At 38.9% G+C, this 21,806-nt stretch overlaps 2 protein-coding genes and 1 pseudogene across 3 annotated transcripts in view; 2 read left to right on the top strand and 1 right to left on the bottom strand.

Moving 5' to 3' along the window:
• Nucleotides 1-1,773, bottom strand: part of LOC124996228 — a 39,786-nt gene extending 38,013 nt beyond the window's left edge. The window contains exon 1 of the mRNA XM_047569031.1: nt 1,730-1,773. The gene's annotated coding sequence lies outside the window, so the exon portion shown is untranslated. The remainder of the gene's footprint in view (nt 1-1,729) is intronic.
• A 3,555-nt stretch (nt 1,774-5,328) lies between these two features.
• LOC124996208 lies at nt 5,329-20,590 on the top strand. 2 transcript variants are annotated; one of them, XM_047569002.1, is made up of 3 exons: nt 5,329-5,367; nt 5,584-5,638; nt 18,019-20,590. In XM_047569002.1, the coding sequence occupies exons 2-3, from the start codon at nt 5,631-5,633 to the stop codon at nt 19,631-19,633; spliced, it is 1,623 nt and encodes a 540-aa protein (XP_047424958.1). In that variant the 5' UTR covers nt 5,329-5,367; nt 5,584-5,630; the 3' UTR covers nt 19,634-20,590. The 2 variants fall into 2 exon arrangements, with proteins under 2 accessions (XP_047424958.1, XP_047424960.1); XM_047569004.1 differs by having other exon boundaries at nt 5,344-5,367; nt 5,587-5,638.
• LOC124996209 lies at nt 10,412-16,287 on the top strand (annotated as a pseudogene).
• Nucleotides 20,591-21,806: the final 1,216 nt, after the last annotated feature.

The following is a 21,806-nucleotide window of genomic DNA, read 5'->3' on the forward strand; positions in this document are numbered from 1 at the left end:
TTGGTAACGTAGCTCCATAAGAATGAAACCAGAAACCCAGAGTTAACCCTGAAGTTTCCTCCATGAGTCTGTGATCCTGCTTCATGATACAGGCCTCAGGACTACGGACTGTAATCTAGACTCTATGTTTGTATATGCCACACAGGGTTGATGCTCTGGCTCCGCCTTCTTCTTTTTTTTTTTTTTTGTCTGAGGGCGCTAACAGAAACAGCGCCACTTATAGGCCTGGGGTATGTACTACTACCTTTCTATAGCTAGATGTGATTTTTATGGAGAAATTGTGGATCCAACGCCAAGGAAGACTGGAGAAAAAGAGATTGTTTTGGTACGTGTGGATGTGGCCTAAATTGAACACTTCTGTTTTTTTCACAAGCACCTACTTTTGTTAAGCAACTTATTACCTGCTTTTTTTCTGCAACTGCCTCCTCTTGATATTTCTTGTTATTTATTACCCAGTTTAGGGTAATAGACAGTTTGGAAAGAGCTTCAACATTTATGGCATAGTTTTTTGAATATATATGTATTGTGCTATTTTTTTGTTTCTTAAAAGTGTCTCATTCGTAAATGTCATGCTGCTCGCATGTGTCTTAAATTGCTCCCAGACAACTAAAGTTTTCTGAATCTGGATCTCACAGTACCCTAGAGTTTAATATGAAGGTGTTGATTAATGGAAAGAGCTGGATAATGTGGGATGTGAACTCCACATTAGAAAAGATTTGGATGAAAGATTTTCACTAAGTCTAAAACTGAAAATTTGACCTGATGATGGCGCTAGAGGAAAGGTCATATCATCACCAAAAGCAATTGGGTCCATACTCATGTGGTCATTAATGTTGTCAGTAAATTTGGGAGGAATTGTATAAAAACTTTACAAAATACATTCATTCTAATTTAAAAGTTTGCCCTGATGGTGGCGCTAGATGGAAAGTCAACTCACTGGTAGGTTTCATTATCAAGGGGTTATTTATGTATTCAACAAATAAATTAAGTGTCTGACACAAAAACCTTCACGTAAATAATTTTCTAGAGGTAAAATGTAATAATTAAGGATAATAGGATTGTTAATAATAGACCACATGATGAAGCACATACAGCCTCCTCATCTTCAGTCATTTCACAAGTAGAGTCTGGTTCAGATTGGTTCCTTGTTTAGTTTGGTTCTCAGCTCCAATGCCAGAATCTTTTAAAGGGCTCATTACTATAAGACATCACTTATTCGGGTGATCACTTCTACCAATGGTTGAATGGAGGAGTTCAACCCTTCCTCTTCAAAGATTTATTTTCTTTTTAATTGTAGGCATTAGAGAAAAAAAAATAGGCATCCTTGTTTCAATGGTGAAGTCATCCACACAGAAAACAACATGCATCAATGCTGGATCATGGAAACAGTGAAGATCAGGAAGTAAGTCCATACAGATGTGTAAGAGCACACATCAGATGATATATCAGCTGATTTATGGTCAAGCAGCATCAAGTGATGTATTGCCCCTCGAGGATAAATACACGTTACTGATTCTGATTCTGAAGAAGACAGAACAGCCTATACCATCGAAACATGCCAGGCATATTTAAACAGCCTTAAGTGTCTGACAAAAATAAATAAATTAAAAGACACTATGAATTTTGTTAGTCTATTTATTGTTATATTTAGTACTTTAGAAACATGTAGTCACCAAAAGACTGAATTCAGTTGTTTTCCCTCTAACTCCAACATTTGAACTGGTCTTACCTGGTGTCAGGAAGCTCTGTGATGCTGAGCCAAAAAGAACAGAGAGGAGTGAGAGCTTAGAGGTTTTATCTTCCATCAGAGGGAGGAACAGACGCTGTGGTCACATGACTTCAGAGAAGCTTTAACTAGAACCCTCCGATGAACAGATGAAGGCATTAATAATGAGAACTGAACCAAAGGATGAGTCCCTAGTGAGTCAAAGGAACGAAACAACCTAAAACAAATGTTTTTATGACTGACATTTTGAACACGTTTGAATCAACAGCTCACATTCATTTTAGTAACAGTGTGTGAAAGCATGTGGCCCAGTATCAGGTTTCAGTCAAATAAATGGATCATAAAACCATCATGTCCTGGTCTTATGATTCCTTCAATCATTAATTCTTACTAAGGTTCACGTAAATAACACAACTGATCTCTGCGTGATAAACTTAATGTGATCATAGTTCAACCAGCCGTCATAAGGAAATGTGGTTATTGCTCTTCCCGCTCAGCTGCTTTCTGGTGCCAGATTCAATCACAGCTTACGGGTGAAGAACAATAAAGTTGTAGATATATTATCTGTCCTCATTAAACACTGCTCTTCTCTCCAGTCTCTCTCTGACCTTCCCACAGCAGAGTTTCTCTTAGCAAAGCAGTCACACTGTGTTAGTTGCAAATGTTAACAGTATAAACAGGAGGGAAAGGTGGAAAAATACAGAAAACTGTTTCACAAGATATTCTCTCTTATCCTCTTCACCAAATAGTAGGAGGAAGGTCCCACAGATACACTCAAAAAATATTTCAGTGGATGAACATGATTTTATCTTGGTATCCAAATTCCATCTACACAAATCAAGTACATTCAGTCAATAAGTCATGTTATTTAAATGATAATATATTTGAGTAGGTGCAACGTGACTTTATAATTTTCATTCATGGTGGTAGTTTGTTGTTTACTCATGATGTTGAGAAGCTCATTCAGAGCATTTTTAGCATTATCATTATTGGAGGGATGTACAAACCAACAATCATAATCGTAAACACTCTAGGACAATAATACAGACTGCACGTCACGATCATGAATTCCAGCAGCAGTGAATTTTGTCCTGACACTGTTCCATGGTGACTAGGTTCCATCAATGCTTCTGTCCATATTTCTGGACTTCCACTCTTCTTTTCCAGATTTCTGCTCAAGCTTATATGGTATATTACAAGATCACAATCAAGTGAATACAGAACCAGTTAAAAGGAAGTGGGAGGAGGGGATTGAGTTGGAGATGTTGAGAGAGATCTGGGGAAGGACATCTGTTAATGCAAGACATGACTAAATGCAATTCAAAATCACTCACAGATTACATCATTCAAAGATGAAACTGAGCAAAATCTATCCACCTGTCACCTAACTGTGATAAATGCAGCTAGGCAGAAGCCGACTTAATACATAGTTTTTTCTGTGTGTCAAGGATTACATTGGAAATTTTTGACTTTTTCACAAAGTTTGGAAGTGCAAATGAAGCTGGATCCTGTTATAATTTATTTGGTGTCCCACAAATTACAAAAAAATGTTGAATGCACAATATCACTTTCTGTCTTCTGGTCTTCTCTGTGCAAAGCAATTGATTTTGCATTCACACACTGATTTTACTAACAGATACCCTCCACCAAGAGAAAAATCAGACATGTCTTCAGTGACAGAGTGGAGCATGTCATTGGAGGTAGGAGGAAACCAGAGTACCTGGAGAAAACCCACGCAGACACTGGGAGAACATGCAAACTCCACCCAGAAAGGTTTGAACTGGACTCAAACCTGGACCTTCTCACTGGGAGACATCAGTACTAACCACGAGCCACTGTGCTGATACAATACGTGATAATTTTGGATATTGGGTAGCACAGCAGCTCGGTAGTTAGCACTGATGCCTCCCAGTGTATATGTCTGGGTTTGAGTTTTCTCCAGGTACTCCAGTTTTCTCCTACCTCCAAAGACATGCTTGTGTTTGCTCAATATTTTTTTTTTTTTAGTATTTTAACTTTAGCTGTACATTTGTAAATAGTACCGTCTTTGCACTATTTTTTGCACTGAAAAGGAGACGCTCTCCAATCTTATTGTACACTGTGTAATGACAATAAATTATATTGTATTCTAGTTGTCTTTTTAACTTATGTCTATTGTCTAATTTTTTTGTTTGATCGATGTTGGTTCATAAAGTTAACATTTTCAACATTAAAACATACAAAAAGTCGAAAACAAAAGAAACAATCTGGATCAGTCCAGGATTTATCTGAGTAAATAGAAAGCCTGAACCATCCAGGGTTAGTCTGTGGTTGAATCAGAGATCCATCCTACACATCAGAGGTTCCTGGAGCTCTGAACAGGAGGCTTTAAGTTCAAAGTAGCTGGAGGTGCTACACATGCATCATTCTCCATCAGGTCAGTCTCCAAAAAAGGAGAAAACAGTGATTAAAGAATGAATAAAGGTTTGATAACGAGGAGTGAACTCGCTTACCCTAACCAAACTCTAAGAAATCTGATGTAACACAAATGAAAGTTAAACACTTCATTGATTCTATTCATAATCAGACAACCTGTTATGACTGTCACACTCTGCAACCTGCAAAACTGGTTGATGAATAACAAGCAGAGCCGCGTTCAGGTCCTGTTACAGTGACCACTACTGTGAATCCTAAGGGTTAGTTCCAGTTTATTGGTGCTGGCTAATTATTGTTTTATATAGTGATTATATCTAACCTGTTATCTCCAATAAAACTGCTATCAGTATCACAAGTGGTTGTACTCTGACCTACTCTTAAATGAGCATGTGAAACTATAAAAGAAATGTTATATAAAAGCAGTGAGTTTTAATTAATATTTATTTAACTTTTATTTCACCAGACAGATCCCGTTGAGATTATAATCTTGTTTTTCAAGTGTGACCTGCCCCTCGCATCCCCCCTGGACTCCTCTGAAATCCATCGAGTGCAAGACCACTGGTCAGACTACAGTGGGTCTGTTGAACAATGCTAGGGCCCCCCACGGACACATGAAACCCACCACCATCCCACTGGAAATGTTCCTTTTTGTTTTTTGTACATATTGTATGTATTGTATGTGTATATGTTTTGATTTTTTTTTTAATCTTATTTTATATTTTTAGCATCAAACACCAAGACAAATTCCTTGTATTTACAAACATACTCACATATATGAATATATGAATGTTCCAAGCTAAATTCCATTGCTTTATTCTGACAATGACAATAAAAGATTGATAGGTTGATTAATTCATGTGTGAGGCGACCACAGTCAGTGAAATCAAATAAATCCATGATGACGACACAAGCAGCATAGGAGCTCGTAGAGAGAAACACGAGTGATTCTATAGTTGTTTTACCACATGAATAAGACTGAAGCTGATTCTCTATCAGACCTAACCCTAACCCTAACCCTGACTCTGTTTAAAAGCCTCTGACTCTGTTTGAACTCACTCGAGTTCAGTAAGAAGCAGGAAGGATCCTGTTAGAGTTTCAGTGAAATCATGTGACCACAGAGAGTCCGTCCCCTTCACTGATAGAGAATATAAAAGCTCTGAGCTCTGACTCCTCTCTGCTCTTTCTGACTCAGCAGCATCACAGAGCTTCCTGACACCAACAACAAGGTGAGAGGAATGAGGAAACAGTCACAGTCAGGATTGGAAACTCTGTACAGATCGTCAAGAGAGACACTTTGACACTTTGATTTCTTTATTTGTCTTTAGTTACTCAGTCGCTCTTTTATCTGTTTGTCTGTAGCTAAGATTTAAATGTATTACTCTATAACTTACCTGTATTACAGAGGAATCAAAATATAATTTTACTATTTGCATTTTTTTTAGCAGACGACTTCAGATCTCCATCACATCATCACTTCATCATCGCCACGATGGGAGAGTGAGTCACTTACGCAACTGTTTTCATGTTATACAATATTTTTTGTGGGGTGGGGTAATTCGTCTGCTTTAAGAAGTCACGTGTGCTTTCAGATAAGATAACGTAAGATATGCCTTTATTCGTCCCACAATGGGGAAATTAAATTAAAAAATAAAAAAAATTTAAAAAAAAAGAAAGATACACACATACATACAGTTGAGAAGGATGGATACAGACAAACAAAACAGTAATTCTAAAAATATATTTACATGTAGTTACAATGAGAACGGTAGTGAATGAGGAGAAGTATTGCACATTACACATATATTGCGCATATGTTGTATTTGTGGGTCTACTGGGAGGAGACATGGTTGTAGCAGAGGGGAGGAAGGACCTGTGGTACCTCTCCTTAGCACAACGTGGGTGAAGCAGGGAGTGGTTTTGCACCAGCAGATGTCCACAACCAGCTCTTTGGTTTTTCCTGTATTAGTCCAGAGGTGGTTCCTCTGGCACCAGGCCACAAAGTTCTGGTTCAGTTCTCTCTACTCCCTTTCGTCTCAGTTGTTGAGACCATCGATGGCTGAATCATCCAAGAACATCTCTAGGTGACAGTTGGTTGTGTGGTGGGTGAAGTTAGCAGTGTAGATGGTGAAGAGGAGAGCAGCCACCGTCCCCTGTGCTGCAGATCACTGTGTCAGACCGTAGTCTTTTGTCCAAACAAACTGTGGTCTGTTGGACAGGAAGTCCAGGAGCCAGACTGACAGCTGTTGGTGGACCCCCACATGGTCCAGCTTGTCCCTCAAAAGTTCTGGCTGAATGGTGTTAAAGGTACCGGAGAAATCATAGAACATGATTCTAACAGTGCTTCCAGAATTCTCCAGGTAGGACAGGGATCTCTGCATGAGGACGATGACAGCGTCCTCAGCTCCAATGCTGGGTGTTGATGGGCTGTAATACATGTGATGTTTTGGAAAATGGGTTGTAATGTGGTACTGTTTTATTCTCTCCAATCTGAGATGTATTTGCTTTAATATTATAATATCTTGTGAGAAAAGTCACATGACTGGGCAGGACTATAGATGTCTAAATAGCATAAAGCAGAGATGACATGATTAAAGAGTCATTATTGCCGAACTAGACACTTTCATGAGGAATCACTTTGTTCTCTTCAAACATGGTCTCTGCATTAACAAAGTTTCCTACTTTTGATATCAGTGAAGGTCAAAAGACATCTCTCGGCTGGAAGAGCGCATTTTCATATGTTCATATTTGCATTAAACATGGAAACAGAAATGATGCTCATCCACCATCATTCTGAGGGGAATGTGCAGGTCTATGTTGTAGTATCACCAACGACTTTTATTTTAATTACAATTAATAGCTGAAAAATCTATTATTGGCATTGAGACTTTCGTTGGTGTTTTAACATCTGGAGGAGAGGTTTAAGGGGAGGGGCCTGGGTAGGCTAATATAATTATGGCAGTTTAAATACTTTTCATATAAATGCTGAAAAAAAAACATAAAACATAAAAACATTTCACAAAAAAGCTAGCTCCAGCCTTCAGGTGTGAGCTATAGAGTGTATATAAATATGGAATTAGACTTCAGACTTTAATGATCCACAAGGAAAATTATTTTGTCACCATGGCTTTCTTGCACATGAAAGTAAATACATATAAACCACAAGAAAGATAAAATAAAATTAGATTAAATTAAAGTAAAATAAAAATAAGTAGCATCTAGCAAAATAAAATAAAAGAGTGTAATAAAAAAAAAACAAAGAATTATCATTATGAACAAATATACAAAAGTAGCTGGCAAAACAGTGTCCAAGGGGATGCAGATGTTTGGCCAGTTGCATAGCAACAGCGGTAAGGATGGTGTCACAAGGTGTCTCGTTGTTGCTGAGGGAAGGATGCAAATGCCAATGGAGCATGTCCGCCCACGGAGTCATGAAGCAAGACACAGATGTAATGTGGTCCTATGAACCAGGTCTCCAACTCACTCCTCAACTCAGGGGACACAGACAGCGCTAGCAACTGATCTCTCTGGAAGACACCACCGGAAACAACGGCCATTCCACACAACTCCAAAAAAAAAACCAAAAAAAAAACGACCATTAAAAAATTAAATTCTGAAATGGATCATCCATCCCTGTGTTCTGAGATAATTCTTCAGGAAGAGCCGTTAGCTCCACCAAGACTGGTGATGCTTCCATCTGGGGCTATATTGTTAGCAATGAAAGTGCAACAGAACATTCCAAACATTTGACATACTATTTTGCCATGTTATAAGGGAAGTGGGGTTAATCATTCAGCTATGCCTATTATGCCATCTGTGATTTTTAAATCTCTGTTGGTTATAAGTAGTAATCAACAATCTTTTGTTTATTGTAGACCACCAGAAAAGAATGACTCAAACCGAGGTATCCATTGAGTACATGCTTAAATCAATCAGGAACACCTCTTGGTACACCAATAGCATCGATATATATTCTGTTATCAAACGTACGTCCTGGCTGAGCTCTCTTTGTACACCCTGTGTGGGTGGTTTGTCATGGAGTATGGCTGAGAGATTCTTAAAATCTCCCACTGCAGAGTTAGAATGGAGTTTTGTCATCAAATGTGATATTTGTTAGATACGTCACCTGTGTATCAGTAGAAAGTGTTGGTTGATTTCTGCTTCTGTAGCTGTAACAGGCCGTGTTCAGGCAGTCTGTTTATAGTTTGGGACAAGAGACATCTCTCGGTCTGCAGTTCACTTTATTTCGATCTCTATCCCTCACACATATACTTTTCCCTTGTCTGTCCCCTTATATGTTCCCCACTCAACAGGTACACATCTGCTCTCACTACAGTAGCTAAGGTGGTGTTGGTTCTAGTGGCCTGTATAGTGAAGTGTCCTAATGGGTCTATGTCTATTGTGTGATCTGTGTCTAGTCTTAATGCATGTAGTTATCCATTATCCTTATTTTTAAGTGATATTATCAGATGACTACATTTAATACTCTGCAGTAAGGCAGTAAATCTGTTTGCTCTGTTTGTTAAGGGGTCTGGTCCATCCTGTTTTCTGGGAACTGGGATCTTTAACTCTTCACTGGGTTTGAGACAGTTCTGTAACTCTTCCTATTTGAATCCCTTTGTAGCCCAACTTTCCCCCAGCCACTGGTGGATCAGTGTGTCTCAAATACCTTTTACAGTGTGATATGTGAATCTTTGCAGTCCTTTTAGCCATTGGAGTGGTGAGAAGGACTCGGAATGGGCCTTCCTACCTTGGACTGGACCACATCTTTCTCTTTATGACTTTATGACTCCAGACTTACAGTGGTGCTTGAAAGTTTGTGAACCCTTTAGAATTTTCTATATTTCTGCATAAATATGGCCTAAAACATCATCAGATTTTCACACAAGTCCTAAAAGTAGATAAAGAGAACCTAGTTAAAGAAACGAGACAAAAATATTATACTTGGTCATTTATTTATTGAGGAAAATAATCCAATATTACGTATTAGTGAGTGGCAAAAGTATGTGAACCTTGAGGATTAGCAGTTAATTTCAAGTGAATTAGAGTTTTCAATCAGTGGGATGAGAATCAGGTGTGAGTGGGCACCCTGTTTCATTGAAGAACAGGGATCTATCAAAGTCTGCTCTTCACAACACGTTTGTGGAAGTGTATAATGGCATGAACAAAGGAGATTTCTGAAGACCTCAGAAAAAGAGTCGTTGATGCTCATCAGGCTGGAAAAGGTTACAAAACCATCACTAAAGAGTTTGGACTCCACCAATCCACAGCCAGACAGATTATCTACAAATGGAGGAAATTCAAGACCATTGTTACCCTTCCCAGAAGTGGTCGACCAACAAAGATCACTCCAAGAGCAAGGCGTGTAATAGTTGGTGAGGTCACAAAGGACACCAAGCCTTCTCAGCAACTGAAGGCTTCTTTCACATTGGCTGATATTAATGTTCACGAGTCCATCATCAGAAGAAGACTGAACAACAATGGTGTGCATGGCAGGGTTGCAAGGAGACAGTTCTTTTTCTCCAAAAAGAGAAATTGCTCGTCTGCAGTTTGCTAAAGATCATGTGGACAGTATGTTTTGTGGACGGATGAGACCAAAATAGAACTTTTTGGTTTAACAGAAAAGCATATGTTTTGAGAAAGAAAAACACTGAATTCCAGCGTAAGAACCCTATCCCATTGGTGAAACATGGTGGGGGTAGTATCATGGTTTGGGCCAAGACGGCTTGCCATCATTGATGGAACAATGATTTCGGAATTATATCTAAGACAATGACCCTAAGCACACAAGCCATTCTACCAGAGAATGGTTTAAGAAGAAAGAAGTTAATGTTTCGGGATGGCCAAGTCAAAGTCCTGACCTTAATCCAATTGAAATTTTGTGGAAGGATCTGAAGCGAGCAGTTAATGTGAGGAAACCCACCAACATCCCAGAGTTGAAGCTGTTCTGTACGGAGGAATGGGTTTGCAGGGCTGATCAGCAGCTACCAGAGAGGGTTAGGGTAAGGGCAGGGTTAGGACCCCCCTGCACAGGGGGGTCACACCAGATACTGAAAGCTAAGGTTCACATACTTTTCCCACTCACTAATACGTAATATTGGATAATTTTCCTTGATAAATAAATGACCAAGTATAATATTCTTGTCTCATTTGTTTAACTAGGTTCTACTTTTAGGACTTGTGTGAAAATCTGATGATGTTTTAGGTCATATTTATACAGAAATATAGAAAATTCTAAAGGGTTCACAAACTTTCAAGCACCACTGCAGTGTCTAGAGTGTCAAGGGAGTATTTGGAAAAGAATTAACTGAGATCTCTCTTGTTATGCTATGTAATCAGCTAATGTCTGTCCTCTCTCTTCTTCTGGTGTCTTGAATGGTTCTACCTGAGTAATCTGGTATGGTCTGCCATACATATTCAATTGACGTTGGTAGTGTTGATGATACTGGGGTAAAATGCATATTCAGTATCACGGAGACAACACAGTAGGACTAGTTCTTTACAATGTCTTGCACCATACATAAATAAACTGTTTATGACTAGTTTGCTTTCAGGGCAGGTGTATAGTTCTATGTTTATTGGTAATTTTACTGTTTTGTTTTCACAGTTCTGCCTTTTCTTTTACATTTTCCAAAAGCTCATAATCATAACCATATCAGCTGTTAGAAACACACATCTGTATTGATATTAATCATTCCGTCCTTTTGGAAGGAAAACTATTTAGGACATATCCAAAGTAACTGAATGCTATTCATGAACACGTTGGAGCTCATTCATGGTCTTAGTCTCTTTTTTTTTCTTTTTTTTTTTGTAAAGCCAAGACTCTGAAGTTGACGCACAGTCAAAAAAAAACAGGTTGTTGGGTTCACATCATTTTTGTTTGTTTGTTTGCTTGTTTGTTTTTGAAGAAAATGTATAGAACATTCATTATCAATCAAATAAGAAGAAAATTACATATTGCATCATACAGCATTTACTCAAACACAGCTCATGTTCAGAGATCCGATTGGTTCAAAATGCTACTGCTCTCTCATGTATGACCCAGCAGAATGTTAAAGGGTTAATTTTGGAGTTCATAAAAAATACCATATTTATTACATTATATTTATTTACTCTAAATATGAATTATTAATCACTTAAAATCAGCTGTTCTGGGTCCCTGTGGACTTATTTTTCATTGGTTATTGTCAAAGTACCTCATACAGTCTTTGGGTTTTTAATCCTTAATGCCAAACATTTTCGTTGACCTTGATCAACACTGAGGGAGACAATAGCTCACAGCTCAGAGTGTGAACAAATGCATGGGCCAAATGCAGAAAGATATTTCCCCATGAGGATGGATACAGTATAAAGGTGGTTCAGGAGATTTAAGACTGGATCTGTAAACCTCCACATTGGCAAACAATTTAGGTCTAGGTTGGTACTAAGGTCATTCCCCAATTGTCTGAAGGGCTGAATCTGGCCCCAAACTCATTTTGGAATAAGAATTTGCATTAGTAATGCATTACATTATATTTTTTAATCAGGCCACAGGGCAAAGCACGCACTGGCTCATGCAACTATGAAATAGCTGCAGGAGTCAGTGCGTGTTGCTTCTTCTTATTCTTGGGAGGCAGTATAATGTGTTGGCTACTATATTGCAAGCGTACATACTTATTCTTCTTCCGCCATCTCCCATCATTTTTGTCATGTAACCCGTGCCAGAGTGTTATGACTTTTCTAAGCAATTTGTCCAACGGGTTGAGAATAATCGGGTGTAAAGCGGGCAAATGCTTTGCTGAAAGATTACTCAGCCACGCTTTGAAGTAGAAAAATGATTAAAGGTTTGTATGCGGCATGACAAGTGTAGCTTTCTTTCCCACAAAATGGCCTTTCGATACTACAGATACTACATGCTACAGTTTCGTCGTGGCCACATTTTCTGAGCTATAGAAATAAAAATTACATATAATCTTAGGAATTTGATTCTCTGATTCCTGTAGGTCCTATAGTTTGGACTCCAGGATCAGGCCAGTGAGGAGTGCGCTGAGCATTCTATAAACTTTTTATGTATGTGGAGGTTCTTTCACATTTTCTGACAAAAATCCCAGCGCATGCTCTTCTCTCTCTCGCCACATTTTTAACTGTATATGTGTGGAGCAAACATTACATAGAAGAGGACCCTCAGCTGATGCTAACAATGCGTTAATTTTTCCCGTACGACGTGTCTTACCGAGATATAAGCAGTTGTTCGGAGGCCAAAACCTAGGATTAGTCTATGTATCTGCCATATATTTTAACAGAGCTAAAGCATCGTGTGCATCTCACCATTCAATGCCATGCTAACAACGTTTCACTTGTAGCCGATGAACTACCTCAGAGTGAGACATCTCACTTTTCCCAACTTGTTGATGCACTGACAGCGCTCTAGTGTCCAGGAACAGACGGGGAAGCAGCAACATGTAAGTGGCTGGAACAACAGTAATGCAAAACAATACAAAACTTTGTCATCGTATCATCAGATCTACAGTTGTATGTCTTGTATGTCTTTTATTGTACAACAAAATTGTATGGCTGGAAGGAGGGTTAGTCCTGTTGGCCAACCTGACACGGCACCTAGCACCCTTTTTTTTTTTTTTTTTTTTTTTTGATGATGTCATGCAAACACAGGGAGAGCATGAAAACTCTACATAGAAAAGCCCTGAGGGATTCAAACCGAGGGCAGTCTTGCCATGAAGCACTAACCACTGCTCCACCGTGGTACCCCTCGGGCATTAGTACAAAGATATAAGGCAAATTCGCCACCTGACTACAAACTCATACATATTTGCATTGTAAATGTTCATTGATATGGGGTGGCACAGTAGTGGGGTGGTTGAAACTGACACTGACTCTGGCCTTTCTGGGTGCAGTTTGTATGTTCTCCCTCTGTCTCTGTGGGTTTTCTAAGTGGGTCTTCAGTTTCTTCCCACCCTCCAAAGACATACTGGTTAGGTCCGTTGGTGATTCTAAATTGTTGTAGAAGATGAGATATTCATTAATATGTTTTGTTCCATTTTTAAAAATACGACAAATAAGTTAATAAGTTAAGGTGCAGAGCTGTTAACTGATCAGAGGCCTCTGTCCATGAGATCTTCAGCTCCCACCTCCAGAAGAGCTTCACGTGCATCCCAGGGTGAGTTGGAGACATGGAATCAGAGTGGGGCATGTTCAGTTTGAAGGTTGTCAGTGCTTGCCACAGTGCCAGTCTTAGAACCTGCTGTGAAGCTGTGAAGCTGAAGAAGGATGCCTTGTGGGCCTGGTTGACCCTTGAGACTAAACAACAGGCAGGGAAGAGTTTGGAGAGTCTATGGAAGACGACTTTCATGTTTCAACCTCGAAGAGGTTGTGGTAAACTATGTGATGTTTGAGGAAAAGATAAAAGGGCATAGCCAATCTGTGCTTATAATGGTAGGAGAACTGTGGTTTGAGGATGTTGTGAATCCTGCCACCATGTCTCCAAGGAATGAGGTAGAATCTGAGGACTTAGCTCATCCATATTCCTGGCAGAGGTTGCTGAGGTAGTTAAGCAGCCTCCCAGTGGAAAGTTGCCAGGAGTGGACAAGATTTGCCCTGAAATGCTGAGTGCTATGGATATTCTTTGGCTATCCTGGCTGACCCATCCATTAACTGTATCATGGAGGTCTGGAATAGTACCTGTGGTCAACAGACTGGGGTGGTAATACACATTTTATAAAAGCTCTTTCATTGTACTTAAACATGCAACCCAAAGACTAGCAGCAAATGGCCAGCTTTGTTGAGGTTTACTCTACTTTTCACTCAATGGTGAGTGAAACTGAGCGGCTCCTTTTGGAGTTGAAGTTAAGAAATGCGGATTAATAGTTAACATAGAGCAAACGTCTGAGTAGACTGAGTGAATGAGACTCAACATAGGAGAACTTTCTGTGCTAATAAAACCTGAAATGCGCTAAATTTCAATGTGTAAAATCTCAACTTTTCCTACAGGAACACAAACAGCTCATCAAAAAATCAGGACATCATCTCCAGAAGTATTCTGATCTCCTCAGGATCTCCTTCTATCTACCAGCTGAAACCAAAGAAAGAGGAGATTGGAACTCTGACTAGAATGACTGTTGGAGAAAGAAACATGAACAAGACCAATAAAACCATCTTACTGGTTGGAGAATCAGGAGCAGGAAAATCTACTCTGATCAACTCTCTAGTCAACTACACCATGGGAGTGAAGTTTGGGGATAAAGTCTGGTTTCAGATCATAAAGGAGGAGAAAAGAAGTCAATCAGAAAGACAGACATTAGATGTGATCGTGTACCAGATCTTTGGTTTTGAAAATAAAACTCTGCCCTACTCTCTGACCATCATCGATACTCCTGGATATGGAGACACAAAGGGACTGAATGTGATCTCATCATCAGTCAAAGATTATTTGACTTATTTAGATCAGAGGATGGAGTTCATGAAGTTAATGTAGTGGGTCTGGTGGTGAAGTCAGGAGGAGGGAGACTCAGTGATCGACTGATGTACGTCTTTGATTCAGTGATGTCTCTGTTTGGAAAAGACCTGGAAAAAAACATCGTAGCTCTCATCACACACTCAGATGGAAGAAAACCTAAAAATGTTCTTGAAGCTCTTGAAGATGCAAAAATTAAATGTACAAAAAAATGAGAAAAACCAACCTGTTCACTTCCTGTTTAATAACTGTCAGAGTGAAGACAGAACAGAGGAAGAAGAAGAAGAATTCCTGGAAGGTGCTGATAAAATATCAGTAAATGGAATGAGAGCGTTGACAACTTTTCTGGAAAAAACTGCTCCACAGAAACTGATGAAAACTGTGAATGTTCTGAAAGAACGTATCAGACTGACAGCCTGCATCCAAAACCTGGAAGACAGAATCAACCTGACTGAACTGAAACAGAATGAGATCAAATGGATTCAAGAAGCTCTGAAGAAACATGAAGAAGTGATGAACAAGAATGAAAAGTTCACTGTAGAAATTGATGAGGTCTACAAAGAAAAAGAAGCTATTGGTGGTGGGATGTGGGGGTTGTTGTTTTATAAAGGAGCTGTCTGTTGCACTGTCTGTGAGGAGAACTGTCACTATCCTGGATGCACACTCGCCTGGAAACCTGAACACTGTGAGGTCATGAAGAGAGGTCGCTGTACTGTTTGTACCAAGAAGTGTCTTGCATCAGCTCATGTGAAGGAGACGTCGAAATATGTGACCAAGACGAGGAAAGTTCAGAAAACTGAAGCAGAAATTATACAGATGTATGGGAAGAATATGGCAGAAAGTGAGAAGAAGTTGAGCCTTTTGGAAAATCTTGAGAAAGAAATGAACCAACTGAGATCAGAGAAGTCCCAGATCCTGGATGAGGCCTATGTTGTCAACCTGGAGCAGATCGCCCTGAATGTTGATTCAGTGTCCACTCATGTCCACTTGGACTTCCTGATTGACAAGATGAAGGAGAGAGGAGACACAGAGAAGGTCTGGAAACTGGAGGAGATGAAAAGCAGAGAGGATGAAGGAACCAGAGCAGCACTGAGATACATGAAGAATAAACAGGATCTGGAAAATAAGTTAAAGACTCATTGATGTAGATGATCATCATGATTGTGATCTTTTAGCTGATCTGATCTTTAAACATGAATCAGTTGTTTGGTTGTGATTGTGTTCAGTGTAATATCCAGTTGATATTTCCAATCAGAAACAAGGTGGAGGAAGTATTCAGATCATTGACTTCAGTCAAAGTACCAACACCAACATATTAGTGTGATATGATTGTGTCTCCTATTCCTGGCCTGTTGTTGTCATTCTAATCAGTTTGTACAGAGGATGTTACTCACACTGAACTCAGACACAGTGGAGAAATCTTCCGCTGAGCTCGAGCTCCATCCAACTTTCACACTTGAGTGTTTTTGAAGAGAACAGTCCTGAAATCTAATGTTCTTTGATTTGATTCATACCTTGGATTCTTCATGTGTTCATGCTGGAATGACTAGTTGGAATGTTTCACATGACTCAATGGAAACATTTGGATCATTTTATGTTGTTGTGACTTTTTTAATTGACTATATTCTGTTCTTCTCATTCAATCGTCTCCTGGTTGAAGCAGTTTTCTGTGAATCTTGAATAAAATCTCTGCTTCATGAAATCACTTTGTTCACAGTGTCTTCACTGGATCATCAGAGAAGGAGAACTGAATTCTAAACTCAACTACACGTGTTGTGGTTTTAATACTGACAGTGATATTTTTGTTCAGACGACCAACCTGATCTACTTTGAGAGCATTATTGTAGCATGTAGAGGTGCACTCTACTGCGTTTTATGATTGAAAGCCACAATCTGTCTCATTTTACCTACTTAAGCAACCAAAGGCATGTTTATATGCTCAAGTGAATCTTTCAAAGATTCAGAGACAATTTTACTTGCATTCATTTCATCACATTTGGGTTTTTGTAACAGCATGTTTACCTCTCTGAATAAGAAATCACTGCCTTGATTTTGGGCTTTTACTAGAACCATGAAAAAGATCATAATTATAATTTATTTTACGATTTTTCTGATTACTTTTAAAACAACCTTCACTGTAATGTCCCCAGCTTTATCACTGACTTTTTAGCATCATAAATACCAGTAGGTATCTTGAGACCCTCGGTCAGAGTTTTACCATCTATTCCAGGGGCACGACTAAAAAGTAAAATGAACAGGGCATCCACAGCTGTTCAATGATCTGCCCAAAGAAATCAGGTCAGCTGACTCGGTTATTTCCTAAAATCTTTCTTCTGATATACTTTTATCTGGGAGCATTTTCATTTACTTCATCCACTTTGCTTACTATCTTGTACTCTTGATTGCATCGCGTTTATACATGATGTTGCATATACGCTTTAACCATATGTATGAATTCATCTCTTCCTTCTTGGTGTTCTCCTCGTCCTTTCTCTTCTCTCTCTTTTCCATCTCTTTGTGGTTTCAAGTAGATGTTTTCTTCATATGAACTCAGTTCTGCTTAAGGTTTTTTTTTATTTTTTCATATTTCCAACATTGAATCCAGACTGGAAATCTGTGTTGGATTAAATGACAATTTTCTCCAATAGTTTGTGACCTGTCTCCAGGACAACTTTGTAACCAAACAGACCAACATGTGTGGCCTTTTATAGGACTCAGTTCATGAATCATAGTATTGATATGTTTCATTAATCCATAGTAGTAACTTGGTGAGTCTGTTCTTATCAACTTATTATTTTTGAAAACTCTAAACCAAATCAGAATGCTGTCATTTGTCTGAGGTTACATTTCCAGCAGAATAGATCACCATTGCAGTCCAATGTTTTTGCTATGTTTCTTTAAATGTATTTTATGAGCATTTTGTTTTGCATGGGTGTGCAAGAAAAACTATATATACCGTTTATTTTGTTTTTGCGTATTTAAAATAAACTGGAGAACATTCCCAAAAATCACGTCCATTAAAATCAGTGATTCCAAAGTGACACATGCTGAGCCAAGTTTCTTGCAAGAACATTTCAGAATCTCCACTTAACTCCAGGGTGATCTAGTTATAAGAATAATGATGATAATAAGAAAAATAAAATAAAATTCTCCTCCACAGGAATACTAACATCTCATCAAAGTATCAGGAAAACCTAACCTCTTATACAGACCACCTCAATACCACACAGCATATTGTATTATATAACCTACTTATTTATTTGTTGGATTAAATTGTTTTGAAGGAGTGCAGTTATGTGTGTCATTGAAACTATGTTTTCATCTTGGCACAATATGGGTTTCCAGAATTCTTTTCTTACAAAAATAAAACAAAGGGCAATAAAAATTGATGTGAGTTCAATTTCAATGTGTAAAATTTCAACTTTTTCTACAGGAACACAAACTGCACATCAAACTATGAAGACATCATCTCCAGAAGTATTCAGATCCGTTCAGGATTTCCTTCTATCTACCAGCTGGAACCAAAGAAAGACAACATTGGACCTCTGACTAGAATGACTGTTGGAGAAAGAAATTTGAACACGACCAATAAAACCCTCTTACTGGTTGGAGAATCAGGATCAGGAAAATCTACTCTGATCAACTCTCTGGTCAACTACACAATGGGAGTAAAGTTTGAGGATAAAGTCTGGTTTCAGATCGTAGAGGAGAAGAAAAGAAGACAGTCAGAAAGTCAGACATCAGATGTGATCGTGTACCAGATCTTTGGTTTTGAAGATAAAACTCTGCCCTACTCTCTGACCATCATCGATACTCCTGGATACAACAACACTAAAGGGATCAAATGCGATCTCACCATCAGTCAAAGATTATTTGACTTGTTTAGATCAGAGGATGGAGTTCATGAAGTTAATGCAGTGGGTCTGGTGATGAAGGCCAGTGATAATAGACTCAGTGATCGACTGATGTACATCTTAAATTCAGTGGTTTCTCTGTTTGGAAAAGACCTGGAGAAAAACATTGTAGCTCTCATCACACACTCAGATGGAAGAAGACCTAAAAACAGTCTTGAAGCTCTTGAAGCTGCAAGAGTTAAATGTGCCAAAAATGAGAAGAATCAACCTGTTCACTTCCTGTTTAATAACTGTCAGAATGAAGACAGAACAGAGGAAGAGGAAGAAGAATTCCTGGAACAAGCCGATGAAATATCAATGAGAGGAATGACAGCGTTGACAGCTTTTCTGGAAAAAACTGCTCCTCAGAAACTGGAGAAAACTGTGGATGTTATGAAAGAACGTGTCAGACTGACAGCCTGCATCCAAAACCTGGAAGACAGAATCAACCTGATTGAACTGAAACAGAATGAGATCAAACAGATTCAAGAAGCTCTGAAGAAACATGAAGAAAAGATGAAGAATGAAAAGTTCACTGTCAAAGTTGATGAGGTCTACAAAGAAAAAGAAGCTATTGATGGTGGGATGTGGGGGTTGTTGTTTTATAAAGGAGCTGTCTGTTGTACTGTCTGTGAGGAGAACTGTCACTATCCTGGATGCACAGTGGCCTGGAAACCTGAACAATGTGAGGTCATGAAGAGAGGTCACTGTACTGTTTGTACCAACAAGTGTCTTGTATCAGCTCATGTGAAGGAGACGTCGAAATATGTGACCAAGACGAGGAGAGTTCAGAAAACTGAAGAAGAAATGAAACAGAAGTTTGAGAAGAATAAATCAGAAAGTGAGAAGAAATTGAGCCTTGTGGAAAATCTTGAGAAAGAAATGAACCAACTGACATCAGAGAAGTCCCAGATCCTGGATGAGGCCTACCAACATGTTGTTGAACTGGAGCAGATCGCCCTGAATGTTGATTCAGTGTCCACTTATGTCCACTTGGATTTCCTGATTGACAAGATGAAGGAGAGAGGAGACAGAGAGAAGGTCCAGAAACTGGAGGAGATGAAAAACAGAATGGATGAAGGAACCAGAGCAGCACTGAAATACATGAAGACTAAACAGGATCTGGAAAATAATGCTGAATCCACAGTACTGTAGATGATCATCATGATTGTGATCTTTTAGCTGATCTGATCTTTAAACATGAATCAGTTGTTTGGTTGTGATTGTGTTCAGTCTAATATCCAGTTGACATTTCCAATCAGAAACATGGTGGAGGAAGTATTCAGATCATTGACTTCAGTCAAAGTACCCACACCAACATATTAGTAGTGTTATCAGTTGTCAGTAAAATGTAGTTCATGTATCAGCAGTAAAAGTATTCCATGAGGAAAATGTTGTATCAGTGTGATATGATTGTGTCTCCTATTCCTGGCTTGTTGTTGTCATTCTAATCAGTTTGTACAGAGGATGCTACTCACACTGAACTCAGACACAGTGGAGAAATCTTCCGCTGAGCTGGAGCTCCATCCAACTTTCGCACTTGAGAGTTTTTGAAGAGAACAGTCCTGAAATCTAATGTTCTTTGATTTGATTCATACCTTGGATTCTTCATGTGTTCATGCTGGAATGACTAGTTGGAATATTTCACATGACTTAGTGGAAACATTTGGATCATTATATGTTGTAACCTGTAAATGGGTTTTAGGTGTCAACATAATCTTTGCTGCAGGTCTAAAGTGAACCTGGCAAAGCTTATATTTTCATCATGTTATTTGGTTCAAGACAGTTTCATTGTAACATTTCATAGAGAATGGTGATAATTTAAAATGCGTATGAAGTCTTTTGTGATCAAAGCAACACCCGGATGATGGGAAATTTTTTAAGATTCTTAAATGTGTGTCTGAATGAGTTATTATTCAATAGTTGTAAATATAAATCTTCATCTAAATGGAATGACTAGTTGGAATATTTCACATGACTCAGTGGAAACATTTGGATCATTTTATGTTGTTGTGATTTTTTTAATTCACTATATTCTGTTCTTCTCATTCAATCGTCTCCTGGTTGAAGCAGTTTTCTGTGAATCTTGAATAAAATCTCTGCTTCATGAAATCAATTTGTTCAGAGTGTCTTCACTGGATCATCAAAAATTAAATCAAGAGATAAATCAGGAACATTATGAGAAGACAAATCAATAGGTTGTTGAAATGTAAAAATAGACACAGTGGTAAGCTCACACTCTTTGGTCAGGACAGTAGACAGGCAGAGGACACACTGTTGTGTCAATAGCGTTGAGAGACCAGTTGGTCAATTCCATGTTTTGTAGTTTGGAGAGCAGTGCAGAGAGAGTCTCTCGAAAGTATCGACAGTAGACAGACGAGACGAGAAAATTGAAAATGAATGGGAGGCAAAAAACACGCAAAAAATAGTTTTTCAAAAGTCTACTACTGAGGCATAATTTCCCCTACAGACATCATTTAAACTACAAAATGTAGACACAAACCTTGTGTATTGTTGTATTATTCCTCTTTTTGATACGTCTTATAGTTTTTGATCAGTCACTGTTCAATGACCATGATATTAGAGTGCGGAATGTTGCTACTTAGAGTGAGAGAACGTGTGTGAAATTTCCTGAAATTTTCTCTTTCCACGCTCGTCCCGACCTCAATTTACACACTAGGCACATTATTTTTTCCACAGTTGTAGACAAACTTGTTGTGTCTCTCACAATGTGCTCGGCAAAGCAGTGAGATGTACAGAATTTAAACTGCGAGCCTCTGTTCGTGGTAAAGTACCTCCCTGCTCTCCATTCACTCCAATGCAAAGATATGGACAGAGAAGCAGAAGGACTGTTGTTTTTAACTTGCGAGTGTGTCCACAATATTAACTCTAGAAAGACAAAACACATATCAAAGTCTTCGGGAAGGTCTTACGACGCCCACGGTCTGCTTTTTCTGATAGGAGCTACCGTTTTATCACAGTGAGCCCAAATGTGAGAGAGACCAGTAAGAGGGAGGGGTCGTAACCATGGCTACAGGAGACACACACGGTGGCGGTCATCTTGACATCGCGCAATGCATTGTGGGTATTCACCACAGCACTCTGGGAGTCAAAGCCTCCACCACTACAGACTGCTACGCGTGTTTGCAACAGGAGTCTCTCGGTTATTTGAACTAATCCACATTTGCATTCATAACAATGGCTGGATTCAATCGATGCGACGTGTCTAACCCTTAATTATTTAATCAGTTTACCGGCTCCGTTAACACCCATGTTAAACAACACAGATTTTTCTGCTGGCAAGCACACAAACCCGTTTCTCGCTGTC

The sequence above is a fragment of the Mugil cephalus genome, chromosome 19, assembly GCF_022458985.1.
Source record: "Mugil cephalus isolate CIBA_MC_2020 chromosome 19, CIBA_Mcephalus_1.1, whole genome shotgun sequence".
NCBI lineage: Eukaryota > Metazoa > Chordata > Actinopteri > Mugiliformes > Mugilidae > Mugil > Mugil cephalus.